Source organism: Dendrobates tinctorius, unplaced genomic scaffold (genome assembly GCF_039654945.1).
Source record: "Dendrobates tinctorius isolate UK_male_01 unplaced genomic scaffold, ASM3965494v1 ptg000111l, whole genome shotgun sequence".
NCBI classification, from domain to species: domain Eukaryota; kingdom Metazoa; phylum Chordata; class Amphibia; order Anura; family Dendrobatidae; genus Dendrobates; species Dendrobates tinctorius.
Window position 1 is genome coordinate 30,217,218 of NW_027361779.1, and position 20,811 is coordinate 30,238,028.

General features: G+C 42.2%; 1 protein-coding gene across 1 annotated transcript in view; it reads left to right on the plus strand.

Moving 5' to 3' along the window:
• RARS2 (arginyl-tRNA synthetase 2, mitochondrial) overlaps positions 1-20,811 on the plus strand; it is a 106,456-nt gene that overhangs the window by 73,485 nt on the left and 12,160 nt on the right. Inside the window, exons 17-18 of the mRNA XM_073589604.1 lie at positions 6,179-6,274; positions 19,626-19,700. Coding sequence (XP_073445705.1) covers positions 6,179-6,274; positions 19,626-19,700 — 171 coding nt within the window. The remainder of the gene's footprint in view (positions 1-6,178; positions 6,275-19,625; positions 19,701-20,811) is intronic.

Genomic DNA, 20,811 nt, shown 5'->3' on the forward strand with positions numbered 1-20,811 from the left:
TTGAGTTGAGATATCCCTTTGCTCTGGATTTAATGAAGGATTGGCTACAGTCTCCTTCAGTGGACTCTCCTATTTTGCGTCTTGCATCGAAAACGCTCCTACCCTTGTCGGATGGTTCCTCAGTCAAAACCCCCACTGACCGTCAAATTGACTATCTTGCTCTTTCAGTCTTTGAAGCCTCTGGAACGGCACTTTTCCCATCCTTTGCCGCGACCTGGGTGGCTAAGGCTATGGTCGCTTGGCAGAAGCTTTAACCGCAGCCATTCATGACAGTAATCTTCCCCCGGAGGCAGTAAGCCTCGCTAGCCAGATATCTCAGGCCAGGGTTTTCGTAGTTTACGCTTCTTTAGATGCAGCCAATTGTGCCGCACAGGCAGCAGCAGCAAATGCTGTCTCCATCAGAAGGGCGCTATGGCTTAGGGAATGGCGGGCAGATTCTGCCTCCAAGAGGTCTTTAACCTCTCTGCCTTATCAGAGCGGTTGCTTATTTGGAGACAAATTGGACCAACTTATGTCTGATGCTACTGGAGGAAAGAGTAAATTCCTTCCCCAGGAAAGGCCCACTTGGTCGTTTCGGAATCAACAACAGGTTCGGATCTCGCCTTTTCACAGCAATACAAACTCTTCCTGTACAACCTTTTCTTCTGGATCAGGGAGGTTCTCAGGCCTCATACAGACATGGTCGTACCTGGAAAAGCAGGCCAAAACCGTCTGGATCTAAGGGAGCCAGATCCCTTAGATCCTGTACGCAATGACTCGTTGCGACATCTGGCGGGCACCAACAAAGTAGGTGGCTATCTACTTTTGTTCTGCCAGGCCTGGCTCTCAGTTGTCCACGACGAGTGGGTCAAAGAGCTGGAGTCCTCCGGATACAAGATAGTTCCCTCCCCCGACGCATTTTCTTCTGTCTTCTCCTCCCAAGACAAAGGCATCAGCTTTTTTCCGAGCCATACATGCACTCTGAAAGGATGGGGTCATTATTCCTTTACCTCAGGACGAAAGGTTCTAAGGTTTTTGCTCTAACTTATTTGTGGTACCGAAGAAGGACGGAACGGTGCGGCTCATACTGGACCTGAAACTGTTAAACACCTTTGTCAAAGTGCGGTGGTTCAGAATGGAGTCTCTCCGCTCAGTCATCGCCTCGATGGAGAAAGAGTTCCTAGCATCCATCGACATTCAGGATGCTTACCTTCACATCCCGATTTTTCCTCCCCATCAAAAGTTCCTACGCTTCGCGGTTCACGGGGAACACTTCCAGTTCGTTGCCTTGCCCTTTGGCCTCGCCACCGCCCCCAGAGTTTTCACCAAGGTCATGGCAACTGTCATGGCCATTCTTTACGCCCGGGGATTGGTGATACTTCTGTAACTAGTTGATCTACTGATCAAAGGACCATCTCTTCGGGCCTGCGAGGAGTGCGTTAGTATCACGGTGGTACACTTTCTCGCCTGGGCTGGAACATAAACTTCAAAAAGTCTTCCCCAGTACCGGCTCAGCAAATTTCCTTCTTGGGAATGATCCTGGACACTTCCCATGGGTTGGTAATTCTCCCTCCAGAAAAGATCTTACAACAGGGAGCACGGATCCTTTCCCGCCCCTTTCCTCACTCCATACGTTTCAGCATGGGGATTCTCGGCAAGTTGGTGGCAGCGATAGAGGCGGTTCCTTTCGCACAGCTACTCCTCCGCCCTCTACAAGATGCAGTTCTGTCGGCTTGGGACAGGAACCCGTTCTCCCTCGACTGTCTGTTCTGTCTGTCTGAGCAGGTCAGGCAGACCCTCAGGTGGTGGACACAAGTCTTCCTTGGGACTTCCAAAGGAAGTCCTTTCTTCCAGTACATTGGCGAGTGGTGCAGTTTTCCGCCACCACACGGCACAGGGTCATTGGTCCATCTGAGAGTCGCGTCTCCCCATCAACATCTCGGAGATACGAGCAGTCAGGTTCGCCCTTCTGCGTCTATCATCTCCTAGCAGGTCGCCCCATCAGGATCCAATCCGACAACACCACAGCTGTGGTGTACATCAACCGTCAAGGGGGCACCCGCAGCAGGATGGCCATGCACGAAGTGGGTCACATCCTCCGATGGGCCAAGAGAGACCATTCGGTCAGCTCGGCAGTCCACTTCCTGGGCGTAGAAAATTGGGCGGCAGACTTTCTCAGTCACCAGGGCCTCGCCTCGGGAGAGTGTTCTCTTCATCCGGAGGTCTTTCGGCAGATTTGTCATCGCTGGGGGACTCCAGATGTGGATCTGATGACCTCAAGGCTAAACAACAAGGTTCTCAAGTTCATTGCCATCGGTGCAGATGCCCTGGTTCTTCCGTGGCATCAGTTTGAGCTTCTGTATGTATTTCCCCCGCTCCCCTTACTCCCAAGGGTCATCAAAAAGATCAGAGCAGAGGGAGTACCAGTGATTCTGGTCGCGCCAGACTGGCCGCATCGGGCATTGTATGTGAGACTAGTAGAACTAGTCGCCGACGTTCCCTGGCGACTGCCAGATCGCACAGATCTACTTTCACAGGGCCAGATTTACCACCATAACTCCGTAACTTCGGGGCTCAAGCAGGATTCTCTCAAGTAATCTCCACCATAATTAGTGCTAGGAAGCCCGCGTCTATGCGCATTTATCATCGCACCTGGAGAACCTTATTCTCATGGTGCAAAGACCATGGACGATCTCCTCTTGTGTTCTCCATTCCTTCCATTTTGGAATTTCTGCAAACCGGATTGGAATCAGGTCTTGCGTTTAGCTCACTCAAGGGACAGATTTCAGCCTTATCCGTTTTGTTCCAACGAAGTATTACTACCAGATTACAAGTGAAGACGTTCATTCAAGGAGTTTCCCATGTGGCGCCTCCCTATAAAATGCCGTTGGAACCGTGGAACCTTAGTTTGGTTCTTGGAGTTTTACAGGAGGTCCCTTTTGAACCATTGCAGGACGTATCGCTAACCTTTCTTTCTTGGAAGGTGGTTTTCCTAGTCACGATCACGTCGATCAAACGAGTCTCTGAGTTGGCAGCCCGGTCCTGCCGACCTCCGTTCCTGATTTTCCATCAAGACAAGGTAGTCTTGAGGACGTCCCCATTTTTTCTGCCGAAGGTTGTTTCCTCTTTTCATCTCAATGAGGAGGATATTGTCTTGCCTTCATTCTGTCTGGCACCAGTCCATCGTATCGAGAAAGCTCTTCACACTCTGGATGTGGTTAGAGCTCTTAGAAGATACAGTGGGGCAAAAAAGTATTTAGTCAGTCAGCAATAGTGCAAGTTCCACCACTTAAAAAGATGAGAGGTGTCTGTAATTTACATCATAGGTAGACCTCAACTATGGGAGACAAACTGAGAAAAAAAAATCCAGAAAATCACATTGTCTGTTTTTTTTTCCTTTTATTTGCATATTATGGTGGAAAATAAGTATTTGGTCAGAAACAAAATTTCATCTCAATACTTTGTGATATATCCTTTGTTGGCGATGACAGAGGTCAAACGTTTTCTGTAAGTCTTCACAAGGTTGACACACACTGTTGTTGGTATGTTGGCCCATTCCTCCATGCAGATCTCCTCTAGAGCAGTGATGTTTTTGGCTTTTCGCTTGGCAACACGGACTTTCAACTCCCTCCAAAGGTTTTCTATAGGGTTGAGATCTGGAGACTGGCTAGGCCACTCCAGGACCTTGAAATGCTTCTTACGAAGCCACTCCTTCGTTGCCCTGGCGGTGTGCTTTGGATCATTGTCATGTTGAAAGACCCAGCCACGTTTCATCATCAATGCCCTTGCTGATGGAAGGTTTGCACTCAAAATCTCACGATACATGGCCCCATTCATTCTTTCATGTACCCGGATCAGTCGTCCTGGCCCCTTTGCAGAGAAACAGCCCCAAAGCATGATGTTTCCACCACCATGCTTTACATTAGGTATGGTGTTTGATGGATGCAACTCAGTATTCTTTTTCCTCCAAACACGACAAGTTGTGTTTCTACCAAACAGTTCCAGTTTGGTTTCATCAGACCATAGGACATTCTCCCAAAACTCCTCTGGATCATCCAAATGCTCTCTAGCAAACTTCAGACGGGCCCGGACATGTACAGGCTTAAGCAGTGGGACACATCTGGCACTGCAGGATCTGAGTCCATGGTGGCGTAGTGTGTTACTTATGGTAGGCCTTGTTACATTGGTCCCAGCTCTCTGCAGTTCATTCACTAGGTCCCCCCGCGTGGTTCTGGGATTTTTGCTCACCGTTCTTGTGATCATTCTGACCCCACGGGGTGGGATTTTGCGTGGAGCACCAGATCGAGGGAGATTATCAGTGGTCTTGTATGTCTTCCATTTTCTAATTATTGCTCCCACAGTTGATTTCTTCACTCCAAGGTGGTTGGCTATTGCAGATTCAGTCTTCCCAGCCTGGTGCAGGGCTACAATTTTGTTTCTGGTGTCCTTTGACAGCTCTTTGGTCTTCACCATAGTGGAGTTTGGAGTCAGACTGTTTGAGGGTATGCACAGGTGTCTTTTTATACTGATAACAAGTTTGAACAGGTGCCATTACTACAGGTAATGAGTGGAGGAAAGAGGAGACTCTTAAAGAAGAAGTTACAGGTCTGTGAGAGCCAGAAATCTTGATTGCTTGTTTCTGACCAAATACTTATTTTCCACCATAATATGCAAATAAAATGAAAAAAAAACAGACAATGTGATTTTCTGGATTTTTTTTTCTCAGTTTGTCTCCCATAGTTGAGGTCTACCTATGATGTAAATTACAGACGCCTCTCATCTTTTTAAGTGGTGGAACTTGCACTATTGCTGACTGACTAAATACTTTTTTGCCCCACTGTACATGTCGCGGACAAGTCAGATGCCCTGTTCATGCTTCCAGAGGGGCATAGGAAGGGCCTAGCCGCTTCAAAGGCCACACTAGCCAAGTGGAGTCGCTCGGCTATTCAGGAGTTCTACCGTGTCAGGGGCACACCTGTCCCAGCAGGGATTAAGGCGCACCTCACTTGGTCAATGGACGTCTGTTTAGCCATTCTGCACCAGGAGTCAACAGAACAGGCCTGCAAAGCTGCGATTAGGTCCAGCTTGCATACTTTTACCAAACACTACAACATACATTCTCAGGCCTCTGCAGATGCAGCTCTTGGCAGGAGAATTCTGCAATCGGCAGTACCACATCTGTAATTTGGTGATACATGGGGTATTAGCAGTTGTGGTGTTCCCCACCCAGGGACTGCTTTAGGATGTCCCATGGTCCTGTGTCCCCAATGAGGCGTAGGAGAAATAAGGATTTTTGTGTAGTCATCATAAAATCCTTTTTTCCGAGCCAATCATTGGGGGACACAGCACCCACCCTGTTAGCCTATTTGCTGGCTTTCATTCTTATTATTGAACATAGTTTTTTATTGTTAATTGTTGGAAGCTCCTACTGCTTTGTTACTGAACTGGTTCAATTGGAGACAGCAGGAAGGTGTATACTGCAGAGGAGGAGTTATCTTTCTATGTTCACTTAGTGTCTTCCTAGTGGCAGCAGCATAACACCTATGGTCCTGTGTCCCCAAATGATTGGCTCAGAGAAAAGGATTTTACGGTGATTACACAAAAATCCCTTTTATTGCAAGCTAAACATTCCCAGATCCTTTTAATTGTTCCTCGTAGGACATACTTTGCAGTCTGCTCACCATCCTGGTAGATCTTCTCTGAACTTGCTCCAGTTTTTCAATGTCTTTTTTTAAAATGCTGCGCACAGAAGTGGACACAGTATTCCAGATGAAACATGACAAAGAACAAGTAGAGGAGGATAATTACTTCACATGATATAGACTCTCTGCTTCTCTTAATACATCCTAGAACTGTGCTTGCCTTTTTTGCTGCTGCAAAAACTTGCATACATGCTGTCACGTGCGCCGACACATCTAATCGGAATGTGGCCAGAAATATTCAAATTGCACACTTAGTTACATGATATACTGCAGTGAAGAATCCTCACAGAGCACAATGTGAAGATTCAGAGTCTGCAGTGACATAGGCTACAAATCTGCAGTCATTATAAGGCTGGACAACCCTTGAGTGCTCGACTACAAAGACAGCTCCATGTTCAGATTTCTCTATAAATGGAGTCTTTTTAAATCAATGTAAACTAATGAGTTCAGTAATCTCTTGAGTGTGCTGACCTGTTCCTTATACTTGCTGTTGACAGCTTACTTACTCTGTGGAGTACTAGAGAGGAAGAAGACTTCAGTGTTTCTTGTCTGCAGGAACCTTCTGCAATTGCCTCTGTTAAGCATCTTCTCAGGTAACTGGCCTTCATTCTTCAGTGTCACACTATATTAACAGGGTCATATCTCCACAACTGTCCATTCCTGTGTCCGCATTCATGTGTCATCTGATTTTAACACATTGAAAGACCTGCATGGCTGAGTCTGATCTACAAACCGGTTGTGAATAGGATTTGAATTGATGCATTGAGTCTAATGGAAAATAGAAACTGTTTATGAAAAAAATACCTTAAATGCGCAAGTAGTTCAATTCAATTTTGTTGGTCTGTTTGCTGAGAAAGTGTTTTGTGAATATTCCCCATGTCTTTAGAATCCTCAATAAGCACTAGAGTATTCTGAAGGCGGGTGCTGACCTGTCAGGCATAATCTCAAGAAAACCAGAGGTTACTTTTCGTAAGGGCCGTTCTATCAGAGATAGACTTGTACACAGCCACTATAAGAGAGCTAAACTGGAGGGTACGTGGCTGGATAGAAAGGTCTGTGGTACATTTAGATGTGGAAATTGCTCGTTTTGTGGATATGTGACATCAGGAAAAAGCTTTGAGTGCATCAAATGGAAGAAGATTCTTTGCAGAGATTTTGCGAACTGTAAAAGTGTCGGAGTAGTCTACATGGCGACGTGTTCCTATCCAAAAAATTATATTGGTAAAACCAAGAGGGAGTTTAGGAGGAGGATAAATGAGCACTTGGGAGATATAAGAAATAAGAGAGAGACCCCTGTTGCTCACCATGTATGGGAGGCACATGGGGGCAATGGAGATGTCCTTTCCTTTTGTGTTTTGGAAGTAGTAAAACAGAATAGCAGGCAGAGGGTGACTGGGATTGACTGATTTTACAAAAAGAGGCATGATGGATCTTTAAAATGGAATCCGTGGCCCCAAGGGGCCTGAATGATCGGCTCACGTACGGGTGCTTCATTTGAAGAGGACCCTAGATAAGATATTTGATACCGATTGTCCTCATGCTTAATACAGGAAAACCCTGAATTTACCACAGATCTATGAAAGGATTTGTGGCTTCGGTAGGGTCAATTTGATATATTTTTTGATCCGTATGATTTATTTATTATTACTATTTTTCTATATTAAGCCATTTAAGGCTAATGGTGAATCATGAGTTTATTTATCACCTCCTAATATACTGTAAGGAATGAATATTTCGAGGATAAGATGAGGTCTTGCATTATTCTGTTTAAAGGGCTTGATTATTGGAGCCTTGTTAGGTTCATAATCATATGCCCCTCTAGGTGGAGTATTATCCCCCAATTTTTTGAACTGTTGTAGTGGGGAGGTGTTAATATATGCCCATGGTATGATGACATACTACACTTTGTAGCTGAATAATGTTAATAATTACACAGGTCAACGAAAAAAATTTTTTTTTCTGGTGTCCAAAATATTTTAATGAATTTGGGGTATTTTTGGGGTGCTGATTCTGAATATGTCATCAGTTTTGCCAGATTGGCTCAAGTTTTTGAGATTTTTGGTATCTTATTTATAGCACTTGTTGGTAAATGCGACGCATCATCTCATTAATTTCTTTGGATTAGTACTTGAACTGAGCAGTTCTCAATATAGTTTTGTGTTAATTAGTGTTCTAAAAGTTTGTTCATAGCTTGATTTTTGCACTAACTTTATGTTGTTGTCTGTTTTCCAGTGAAAAGCATGAACTCATCATGAAGAAGTTGTCTTAACGATCCAGACTCATTCTGTTACATTTGTGGTGAATATACACTGCCAAAACATAGAAGAAACATAACAGACTTCGTAAAAAAAGTGTATTTTGCCTATTTTGGGGTTATGCTTGGGGACCAAGACAAGTTTTGGGCACCACACATAGTGTGCAAAGCATGTATCGAATTATTACGAAAATGGAGCAAAGGACAAAGAAAAAGCTTCAAATTTGGTGTTCCAATGGTGTGGAGAGAGCCAAAAAATCATCATGATGACTGTTATTTCTGTGCAGTGCAAGTGCAAGGATTCAATAAGCATAAGAAACGAAAATGGGAGTAACATGGAATCTGCAAGAAGGCCTGTCCCTCATTGTGAAGATGTGCCTGTACCTGTGTTTACCATAAATAACAGTCATCATGATGATTTTTTGGCTCTCTCCACACCATTGGAACACCAAATTTGAAGCTTTTTCTTTGTCCTTTGCTCCATTTTCGTAATAATTCGATACATGCTTTGCACACTATGTGTGGTGCCCAAAACTTGTCTTGGTCCCCAAGCATAACCCCAAAATAGGCAAAATACACTTTTTTTACGAAGTCTGTTATGTTTCTTCTATGTTTTGGCAGTGTGTATTCACCACAAATGTAACAGAATGAGTCTGGATCGTTAAGACAACTTCTTCTTGATGAGTTCATGCTTTTCACTGGAAAACAGACAACAACATAAAGTTAGTGCAAAAATCAAGCTATGAACAAACTTTTAGAACACTAATTAACACAAAACTATATTGAGAACTGCTCAGTTCAAGTACTAATCCAAAGAAATTAATGAGATGATGCGTCGCATTTACCAACAAGTGCTATAAATAAGATACCAAAAATCTCAAAAACTTGAGCCAATCTGGCAAAACTGATGACATATTCAGAATCAGCACCCCAAAAATACCCTAAATTCGATGAAATATCTTTGGCACCAAAAATGCTGTTGACCAGTGTTATAATAGCTTGGGCATTTTACACAGTGATGGGGTGATATGATATGCACACATTCAGACTTGGGGAGCCTTTTGGATATGGTGTGGTTTGATAAGATAGGCCGATCATTTGAGTAGGTCTGAATAAGTGCACTGTTATGTGAAAGAGCCGGGCATGCGTGATGCGTCCAGTGATGACATACCAGGCGCGCGCGAGATGCCGTGATCTTGTGTGCAGCTGCTGATAGTCTGGACATGCGTTTTGGCAGAGACGCGCTGGAGCTGATAACATAAGCGCGGATCGATTGATAGTCTAGACATGCGCATTGGTAGAGGAGGGACACGCTGGGTATAACATTATAGGCGCGGCGTAGCTCTGCTTAACAGGAAGAGGAAGCATGGGGGACAAAAATCTCTAGGGTCCAGATTTTCAGCGCAGGCGCACTAGTAAAGGTAGAGACATGTAGGAGGTATTAACCTATTAACCCTCAACTCCACCTTTTGATCTAAGTGGTGAGGTAACTATAAATGAGCATCAGTCACTGCATTCTGATTGACACCTGCAACCAGGCGCAACATTTGATGCTCTGAGGGAGCATCTAATAGCATCATGAGCCTCCTGATGAACTCCTTGCGTGGGAGGGAAACGCGTTGAGGCGACACCTTAATGGCAATGAGCCAAGTTATACTCATATGAATTTTTGCTGATTTTTTTCATTTTGGGCATAGTGCAATACTTTGAACATGAGGGATGTGGGCTATATCATTAATGGCCTTCATTTTATGGGAGGAAAATGTTATCAATTTACATATGATTTTTGAAATAACTGAGACCTGTATTGGAATGAGTTTTAATCTGATCTCCCATAGAAGTTACTGGTTGCCATTTGTATATGTTGGTAGCCCACCCTCATTGTTTTGAGATTTGTGTGGAGGATTATTTATGACAGCAATTTTTCAACAGATTGTAATATAATTGCTGTTTTGGCCCTATATATATCCCTATAGAGATTACTGGTACCTTTATCATCATCGTAAGGGTCAGCAAGGGATAGCCTACGTGGAGCGGGGGTACCAGAGTAACTTAGGGTGAAACAGCTCCGCTGATAGGCAGGAATATTTACAAATATGGACCGGTAGTACAGTATAGTTTGTTAGTTTGTTAACCCATGCACTATGTTCCCACAAAAGAATGAATTGTTCCAGTTACTGCTTTCTCACCCCCATTTAGTCTTTTTGGTGGTCTTTTGGCATGAGTCTTTTGATGATGATTTGTTGTGCTCAGCCATTTTTTTGCTCTGGAATTTGATATTCTATATATAGAATTTAACAGGGCGAGTAGGGATAGCCACCGTGGAGCAGGGGCGCCATTTGCGTTCCAAGAGGGTGCCAACCTCCGCTGTTAGGTAGGGAATAATTACAGGGCCCTATAGGGTCAAATAGAGTACATATCCCTACCTGACGTGGTATCATCATATGTTTGAAGGTGCTGGACCTTTTGATCAGTGTGTGTTGTTTGTGCCTTTGAGATTGTTTCTCATTTTTTAAAGAATTGATAATAAAGTATCTTTTAAAGAATTTTTTTTTTTTTTTGTAGAAGCTATTCCCCAAGTCAGGTCAGAAAATGGTCTTAATGTAAAACTAATCAGTTTTCTCTTTTACTTCAATGTAATTTCCTTGCAAATATTTGTTTTTCATTTCTTATCAGTTGATTTTTGAACACTTGTATTTAAGACTGATGGACCAACGACCTCTCAGCTAGACGTTTCATTCTTTTGGAGCAGGATAGTAATAATTAACACATCTTGTACCTCGGAGTTGAAGCCAGTTGATCATTTTTCAAATATGTTATTTTAGACAAGACAAATAATAGATTTGTTTGCCAATCTATTATTTGTCTTGTTTAAAATAACATAATTGAAAAATGTTGAAAACCTTTAACCCCTTAACGTCCAATGACCGCATCATTACCTTCCGTCAACGACGCCCGTGTTACATGACCGTGGGTCGCTGATGGGTTGGCATGACAACTTGGGGTCAGCAGGAGACCTCTGTGACTGTCATTGCTAGATCACTGAGTGCCGCCTGGTGGTCGGCGCTCATAGCAAGTCAGTATATCAGCTACATTGAGCAGGGTTGCAATCCTGCTCTATGTAGCAGAGGCGATCTGACAAGTGCAGCCTCTCGTCTGTCATTGACACTATTGAAGCAAGTAAAAAAAAAAAAGTTTTTAAAAATATTTTAAGGGGTGTAGCCTAGGAAACAGCACATGTGAGCCACAGAAAGGCAGAGCTCCTGAGGGATAACCTCTGAATCTACTCCCATCCCGACCAAAAATCACTCAAAACTCAATTTTTCTTTTGGATCCTACTAAGGGTTTGATACAGAACATTTTGAGCCCAATTTTGACTGTTTCTGAAATTTACAAGCAGAGATTTTTTACTTGGACCTGGAGAGAGACTTCAGGACTGAGGCCTAGGCCTCTTCTCACTGCTACAGGCCTCATCTAGGCCCTGCCGGCTAATGGATTATATACAGAACTCATACATTTGTGCTATAATTACCTAGGCATTGCCATAGTACCCGGACCTAAAGCTTTCCTTCCAGCACCACGGGAACGGCGTGAGACATAAGAGACACCGCTCTGGATTGAAAAATAACAGGGACAACCATACTTCACTGGAGGCCCCACCAGGCCACAACAGGAAAATTGCCTCAGGCACAAAACACTGGACCCTCCAGCAGACAGGTACTTAACCTTAATTAAATGAAATGTTCCCCTATTTGTTAATAGCAGGAAGAACAGCAGGAGCCAGGTTGTGGACCATTTGTAGGATCCTCCCTGCTCAGCAGAGCACCTGAGGGGATTGCAGCAGCCTTGCTGTCTCCCAGCCCTGACTGTTGGAGGGCTGTGTGTTCTATCTTGTCCCCAGCTAAAGGAGAAGCTACGAGACTGTAAGAGTTAATACAATCTCCATAGATACCTTATTTTATGTATAAAGGTGTGGGACTCCCTCTGCTGGCCATTTGACGCAATTGCCCATACTTAAAAAGAAGGAAGAGAGAGTTTTTTTTTTTCCTTTCCCCTGTTTTGGGTTGTTGCTCTGACTTATAGGTTCACGCGCCCCCTTGCTCTTGTGATATTAAAGGGGTATTGCAGCAGAACTGCACCAGAGGCATACTCTGTCCTATAAAATTTACCCCATATCTTGCTAAAATCCAACACTGAGGGCATGGACGATCCTGGTGGACTATGATTATGGAACACTAGATCTGTCACCACGGGCACAAATATGCACCCACCTATATGAGTAATTGTCATGCGATAACTTTCAGAACGCAGGAGGTCTCTGAGCAATGCGTCCCAAAAAGTCTGTTTCATCAGAAAACAATACCCGTCCGATCACACAACTGATGACTCAACGCGCAGAATCAGCTTGTCACACTATGTCAGCGTCACAATCAACCTCACTGAACACCGGGAGCTCCCCCCAGAGGTCACAGCAAACTAAGGGTACCGCTACACGTAGCGATGCACCAGCAATCCCGACAACGATATGGATCGCTGGTGCATCGCTAAGTGGTCACTAAAAAAATATTCAGGATTGAGAGTCCTCAGTAGTTGATACCTTTTAATGGCTAACTGAAAAGATGGTAACACATTGCAAGCTTTCGAGACTACTCAGGTCTCTTCATCAGGCATAGACTAATACAAAATCTGAAGTCACATATTTATGCACAATACAGCCTAGAAAAAATGCAATAGATAAGACAAGTGACGTGAAGCAGAACTATCAATATGGGAGAGGGAGAAACATAAATATAAACATTGGACCAGTTCATAGATAAGGAGTCCGGATGTTTTATGGTCCTCTGATTGGGGTCTAGTTCTGTGTTGTGATGCCCCCACACGGTTTTAAAAGGAAATTCCTTAATTGATGTAAAAAGACATAAATCCATGCGACACATTCATTCCAGCACTGAGAGTGTCAAAGTTCGTCATAAATTTGTGCTCCCAAACTCGTCTCTCTCTCTGAGAATTGAAGTTACCTTTCAATACCAGTAATTTCATATCCACGCTGCTGCAGATTTTGTATTAGTCTAGCCTGATGAAGAGACCTGAGTAGTCTTGAAAGCTTGCAATGTGTTACCATCTTTTCAGTTAGCCATTAAAAGGTATTAACTACTGAGGACTCTCAATCCTGAATATTTTTCTATCTACTGGCTAACACGGTTCAAAGATATACATCTTTCCTGTATCTAAGTGGTCACTAGTGAGCTGCCACACAGGCAGATCTCACCAGCGACATAGCAGGGGTCGGGGGTCGCTACGTACCTGTCAGACGAGGCGATCCTGATGTCCTCCCGCCCGTGTCCACGTGTTGCTCGTCGGCGCCACAGGAAGCCCAGCAGGAATCGGCCGACGAGAAATGGCCCAGGCCGTTCTCGCGCGATCAGCGATCATGGCGGGGGAGCCGGTCAAAGGTAAGTGTCACATGTAGCGATATCGCTACGTGTAACGAGCCCTTAACTTGACTACTCCAACAAACATGACAATTTATGAATAATATTGTTTTCTTTTTCTACTAGTGGAGTGTTGTGCCCCTGGTATGCCAATCCATTTTGGGCTATTACTGCCTCTGGTCCTACTGATAGTGGACAAGCACATTATAGCCCACAAATTGGTCATTGGTTGCGATCATTTTTCTTGTTGTATTTTTTGTTACCCTCTTTTCCCTACAAGAGTGTTGATGAGATGTAAAAATATTTTTGGATATGTGACTAAGGTGAAAATGCCTGTTCCAGGCCGTAGTTTAATTAGAAATTTCATTATTTTCTTTATGCATACTTAATGTATAAGGTACTATCACACAATGTTAGGGGATTCAATTCCCCGTTAAAAAGAAAATGCGCCTTTATTGATTACCAGAAACATTCCCCTGATGTGCTATTCCTACAGGAAACTCATTTCTCTAATAACTCATCTCCCAAATTTTTGCATAAGCTCTACTCGAGATTTTTTCTTGCTACTCGTGATAAAAAAATGAGAGGTGTCGCCATATTGCTGCATAATTCTTTTCCATTTGTGTAGGAGGGTTTGGTTGCGGACGCAGAAGGTAGATATATAATCCTTTGGGGCACGGTCCAGGAGAAGCGATTCTGTCTTGTTAACTGCTATGCACCCCCGACACTTCAAATGAAAACAATTAAATCTATTGCAAGATCCCTAAGGTCTATACCCTATGATACTGTCATATGGGGGGGTGATTTTAACCTGACTGTAAACCCAACCCTTGATAGATCTAATAAGGGGAGGCCTGACATGACAAGGAGGGAAAAAACTATCTTTGATGGTATCTTGCAAGCTTATCATCTGGTGGATATATGGAGAGAGTCTCATGGGCAATCCAGAGGTTATACCTATTTTTCGAGAGCTTTCCATTCATACTCCAGGATTGACTGGATTCTAACTAATTCGGAAAACATACCATCATTGATGTATTCCAGACATGTCCCCTCCTCTTGGTCCGACCATGATAGCGTACTCTGTGTTTAAATTAGGCATCAAGACTGCACGCCTGTATACGTGGAGACTGAATGAATCCTTGCTTTCTGACCCTCAAACGCGAATAATGGTCGAACAAGAGCTCAAGGCCTTCTTCCACTCTAATATCACCCCGGACACCTCTATGGGTAATATATGGATGGCCCATAAAAAATATATCACTGGTGTACTCATTAGGATAGCATCCCAAAAAAAAGAGGAATCGTCTTAAGGAGCAATTGACTCTCAAGAATGAACTTTATAAATTAGAAATCGCCAATCAGTCACACCCCTCCCTATACTTAACTAAACGAATCTATGACTTAAAACTACAACCAAATACTTTGCTAACAACTCGTACGGAAAGAGCAATCAGGTGGATGCAAGCAACATTCTATTGGTTCTCTAATAAAATGGACCGAATGCTTGCCCGAAAATTAAAACGGAGAGATTAAACTCTATCTTCTCCATAAAAGACGAACAGTCCCAAACTACTTTTAACCCAAACAAAATGTATAAAATATTTCAAACTTATTATCAAAAACTATGCACTGATAGCACGAATTTTTCATTGCCCTAATTGGATGACTTCCTAACTAATGTACCGCTACCTTCCCTAACTCCGGCTTACGCTGCTACATTGCATTCTCCTATCACTGAAGAGGAAATCACATCTACTATAAATCATCTAAAAGCTGGGAAGGCTCCAGGCCCCGACGGGCTGACCGCATAATACTCTAAAAAGTTTTCAAATATTTTATTAAAGCATATACAAACATACTGTAATAATATGCTAACTGGCCAAACAATTCCGCCGGAATGCTATACGGCGCATATCACTGTCATCCCAAAGCAAGGGAGATTGCTCACAAAAAACTACAAGCCAATATCCCTTTTGAATGTGGACTTCAAGATTTTCTCCTCCATAATAGCCAATAGAATTAATAAATGTCTGCCTGGTCTTGTCCATAAAGATCAGGTTGGTAAAAATCTAAACCTCATACATAATGCCAACAAACGTAAAACCCCCTTAACTTTGCTAGCTTTAGATATAGAAAAAGCTTTCGATACCGTCACTTGGACATACATGTTTAATATCTTGCGTAAAAAGGGGATTTTACAACTATTAATCGATTCACTTAAACTTCTATATAATATGCCGGTTGCTTAATTAAAATTACCTTCGACTACTCCAGAGCCAATAATTATCAGCAGAGGAGCCAGGCAAGGGTGCCCCCTATCTCTGGCCCTATTCGCGCCAGTGGTTCCATCACCAAAGCGAGTAGGGCACCCCGATATCACAGGCCAAACAATAGGTAGACATGAATACAGGGTCAGTCTGTTTGCCAACGACCTTCTTTTGACTTTGGCAAATACCCATATATCCCTACCTAATCTTTTAAATACACTTAAATCCTTTGAGGAAATCTCAGGCTTAAAGGTCAATATCGATAAATCAGAGATAATGTTTCTGAACACCCTTCCTGCTGACCAAAGCTCAATAGTAGAGAACTTTCATTTCCGACATGCAAAACGTTATATTACATACCTAGGAATTAACCTTACATTATCCAAATCCACGCTATTTAAATATAATTATGCTCCCCTCCTCCAAAAACTAACGTAATCTTTGTCAAAATGGTCCTCCCCATCTCTTTCTTTTTTGGGAAGGGTGCACTCGATTAAAATGGTTACTTTACCTCAATTTCTATATCTGTTCCGATCCTTGCCTATTTCAATACCTCTGATGACATTCAAATTGATACATTCGCACGTGGTACGTTTTATCTGGAATAATAAAAAGCCCCGCATCTCCCAGCAAATCCTGTTTAGACACAAAAGACAGGGAGGAGTTTCGCTACCAAACTTTACTCTCTATTATAGGGCAGCTCAGATTGCCCAGCTGACAGGTGTAAACGCGGAACAACACACACCCATATGGCCACAAATAGAAAACTCCCAAATAGCACCTTACTCCTTGGAGAGTCTAATTTGGACCATGGGACCTTTACCGAAAGATCTGGCTCTACATTCTCCGTATACCTTTCACGCCCTAAGAATCTGGAGAGCGAATAGATTCCAATTTGCGTTGCAGTCTCATCCCTCTCCTCTTCTGAACCTGTTTAATAATCCCATGTTCCCACCAGGAGTTACATCTCGAAATCACGTATGGTGGCAGCAGAATAAGCTAACTAGGCTACAAAATCTAACTACCCACTTTAAGCTAATGTCAAAACAAGAGTTCATCGCAAAATATCAAGTCCCGAGGTCTGAGACATTCCGACTTGAACAAATTTTTCATTTTCTGCAAAGCCTAACGGTTGGTTCTTAAAACGTACAACTTACAACGTACGAATTAAAATGTCTATATGACCCATTGGGCAATGGTCTCATATCTCATCTTTATTCTATATTTAACAAACCCAGGGATGGCTCGAAATTGAAGACCATGGAACAATGGGAGGCAGATCTACGAATCTCCCTCACACCTCAAAGGTGAAAATATAATGAGGGGTAGTAATCAAGTTTCACTTACTGAGACATCTCTTAAATTATTCTTTAGAATACACTATGTACCTAGCTTCCTGCACAATATTTACCATTCAGTCCCTGGTAATTGTTTTAGAGGGTGCACTGACGATGGAGACACTCTCCATATTTGGTGGACATGTCCGATAGTAAAGTCACTGTGGAAAGATGTAGTAAAATTAATTGATAATATTTTGGGTAGGAAACTACCTCTGTCACCGTCAGTTCTTCTGTTGGGGGACAGACCAACCAATGCCAACAATAAAACTTGCCGTCTCGTTGATTTTATTGCTATGGCGACGAGAAACCACATAGCTAGCAGATGGAAAACCAATGCGCTCTCTTTAACACAGGTGAAAAATAGGGTCAATTTGATAATGTTATACGAGAAAATAGAAGCTATTAGATCTGATTCTTTCGATAACTTTCAAGGTATCTGGGACCCTTGGATTCAGGCACATAAAGACGATGATCTTTCCAAAATGATATCTTTATATAATATATTGGCATGGTAGTAGCTCCATACAATTAGAGACTCTGAAACAGGTACACTGGCGCCCCACGTTTGTGTATCTCGCATTATCGACACTTTGAACCCCCCACTTTCCCTCCGCATCCCATTAAGTCTAACTTAGTTGTGTTATAATTGTTTTTCTACACATATTCTAAGCGAAGATTTTGTAGTCAAGGACCTTAAGTGCCTTTTTTTCTATGTATTTCCCCCTGCGAGGGGATCCTTGTACTTTAATATAAATGTATCTCATGCTAAATGATGCTTTCATGTCAATAAAACTGTTGAAACTAAAAATATTTTAAAAAATTTAAAAGTTCAAATCACTCCCCTATCGCCACATTCAAAATAAAACAATTAAAAAATCAAATATACACATTTGGTATCGCCGCTTTCAGAATCACCCGAGCTATGATTTATATAAAAAAAAAATAATAATCCAAGCGGTAAACTGTGTAGCGAGCATAAAATTGAAACTGCAGAATTACTTTTTTTGGTTGCTGCAACATTGCAATAAAATGCAATAACGAGCTATGAAAAGATCGTATCTATACCAAAATGGTATCAAGAAAAACATCAGATCGGCACACAAAAAATAATCCCTCACCCAGCCCCAAATCCAAAAAAATGGGGGAGAGACTCTACAAGTCTCGGAAAATGGCAACTTTTTTTTAACTTTACAAACTTTGGTTTTTTTTTTTTACTACTTAAAAAAAAAAAACCTATACATGTTTGGTGTCTGTGAACTCGTAATGATCTGGAGAATCATAATGGCAGGTCAGATTTACCATTTAGTGTACCTAGTGAAAAAAAAAAGCCAAACAAAAAATAAGTGAGGGATTGCCCTTTTTTGCAATTTCACTGCACTTGGAATATTTTTCCCGTTTTCTGTTACACAATATGGAAAAACCAATGGTGGTGTTCAAAAATACAACTCGTCCTGTAAAAAACAAGCCCACACATGGCCATATTGACCAAAAAATTTAAGTTATGACTCTGGGAAGAACTGGAGCGAAAAATTAATTTGCAAAACCAAAAATACCCCTGGTTGTTAAGGGGTTAATGGCACCAAATTATTCAAGGGAACATGTGAGAATTTTTGTTTTCTGGTCACTACAGCTCTATTGTTTAGCGGTAAATTGCCAATTATTTGTATTATGTAGAGAAGAGCTTCAGATATAGTGACTAAAAAGCTCATTTAACACTTTCAACTAAGCAGAGTATTTTGGTACAATAATGTACCAAGGCAACACACGTTCATCTGAGTGGCAAAATAATGGTAATAAATCGAATCAGTGGGAACCATTGAGGCGTTCCCATTGAGTTATAACCTCTGTAACGTTCCACCATGTGACTGGACGGGGATTACTCACGTTGCTGGTCTTGGAGGTAAACACTGGCACACTCAGGGTTAAAACGAGTCCATTCCATTTATTTTCTCCATAAACCACTGAAGCACGAACAAAAGGCAAACTGTCTTATAGCAACACAAAAACAATCCTTAGCTGGGCTTTGTTCCCTCAGGCCCTGTGCACACACAGGCGAGGGCAATGTCCAGCCCGGAGGCTCCTTCTTGAGCCGTACATACAGGAGGGCTGCTTCTCTGTAATGTCCCACCTGGACACATGGAAGTCTGTTCACACTTCCAGACTCCCAAACACTCACTGCCCATGTGCTAAACACAGCCTCCATTATGTGGGTTGTAATCTCACCCACAGGTGAGGTATGGATCACATGGGCATGACCTCACGGCAGGTCCTGACACTCCTACAGGTCCTGAAGGAAAATGGGTACAGTCAGCACCCTCACCCAGAGGTGAGGCAATATGGGTAGCCAGACCCTCCCATCTCATACCCGGACCCAGTGCACTAAATGACATCTTTAGTGCTCATGTACACTGGGTCCGGGTAGCTAGACAAAATACGCAGGGAGCATCCGTCCCAGTGACCTATACCTCCCATTAACCACCAGTCACATCACACATCATAAAGTGGCAGTGGTACGAATTGTAAAAAGTGGCTTGGTTAAGGTCAAAATTGGCTGGGTCACTAAGGGGTTAAGCAATACAACTAACTAGTACTTCTGTGTATAGACACGGCATTGTTTAATGTACATTTTCTACCCTCTTGTTTTACAGATATGATGAAGTAATACACAAAACGCTGAAGGAACTTCAACCAAGATATTTGGTTGCTTACCTCATGGGTCTTGGGTTAGTACCGATTTCTTTTGCACCGTGCACATTTCTAACGATCCGTAGGGCTCACCCTTGCAAAAAAGCTTGAGCATATTCTACATTCCTAGATAGGTTTAAGCAGATACTGCTTCAATATCCAAGATTTACAATTAGCACCTTGACTTCTGTGCACCTACACAGAGGCAAGTGTATAAACTTAGTGAAAAACAGACCACAAACGCAAGTTGTTGTCTCTTCCTTTTAGTCTCTTGAAGATCAGAGAATGTCTGCATGTTAGTTTGTTCTTCTTTTTGTCCCAACTTCTGAAAAATTTAAATCTATAAATTTGTTATCATTGCAATCGTACTGACCTTAAGAACAAGGCCATATTATGAATTTTATTATATGGTGAACATCATAGAAAAATAAATAAAAATTCTTGAATGACTGGGTTTTGTTAATATTTCGTCTGAAAAATCTGAATATATTACAGTAAATGTAAATTATGGATCCCAAAATGGTACCAATAAAAATGTCAACTCATGTTACAAAAAACAAGATCTTACACAGCTCTGTCAGTAGAATTAAGTTATAGCTCTCACAATATAGCGAAAATAAATATATTTTTTATTCAGAAGTTTTTAGCGTGCAAAAGTAGCAAAGCATAAAAAAATATAAATCTGGTATCGATTGTAATTGTACTGATCCTTAGAATAGAGCCGTGTTACCACGTATACTACACTGTGAACATCGTAAAAAAACAATTATTGAACCGCTGTTTATTTGGTCATTCTGCATCCTAAAAACTAATATAATGTTCAGTTCACATTTTATCCTGTGTTCTACTTTGAACACTTCCATCTACATTCCCCCCCAAAAAAACATGATGAAAACAAAAGCCCTGGTTGAACTATTTACTATAATGAGGTAGGTTGAGTCACTTTTGACTCTGGCCACAGTTCCTGCTACATCTGTCTTTTTAGCACACAATAGTGTGGTTGACCACATTGTGTGCATGCAAAAAAAGATGGGACACTGCCGGAACAAAGGCCAGACAGTCCAAAATGACTCAATCTGCCATATGATAGTAAATTATTCCATGGGGTTACAGCTCAATCTTCTTTTTTGAATGATTTAGATTGAAACC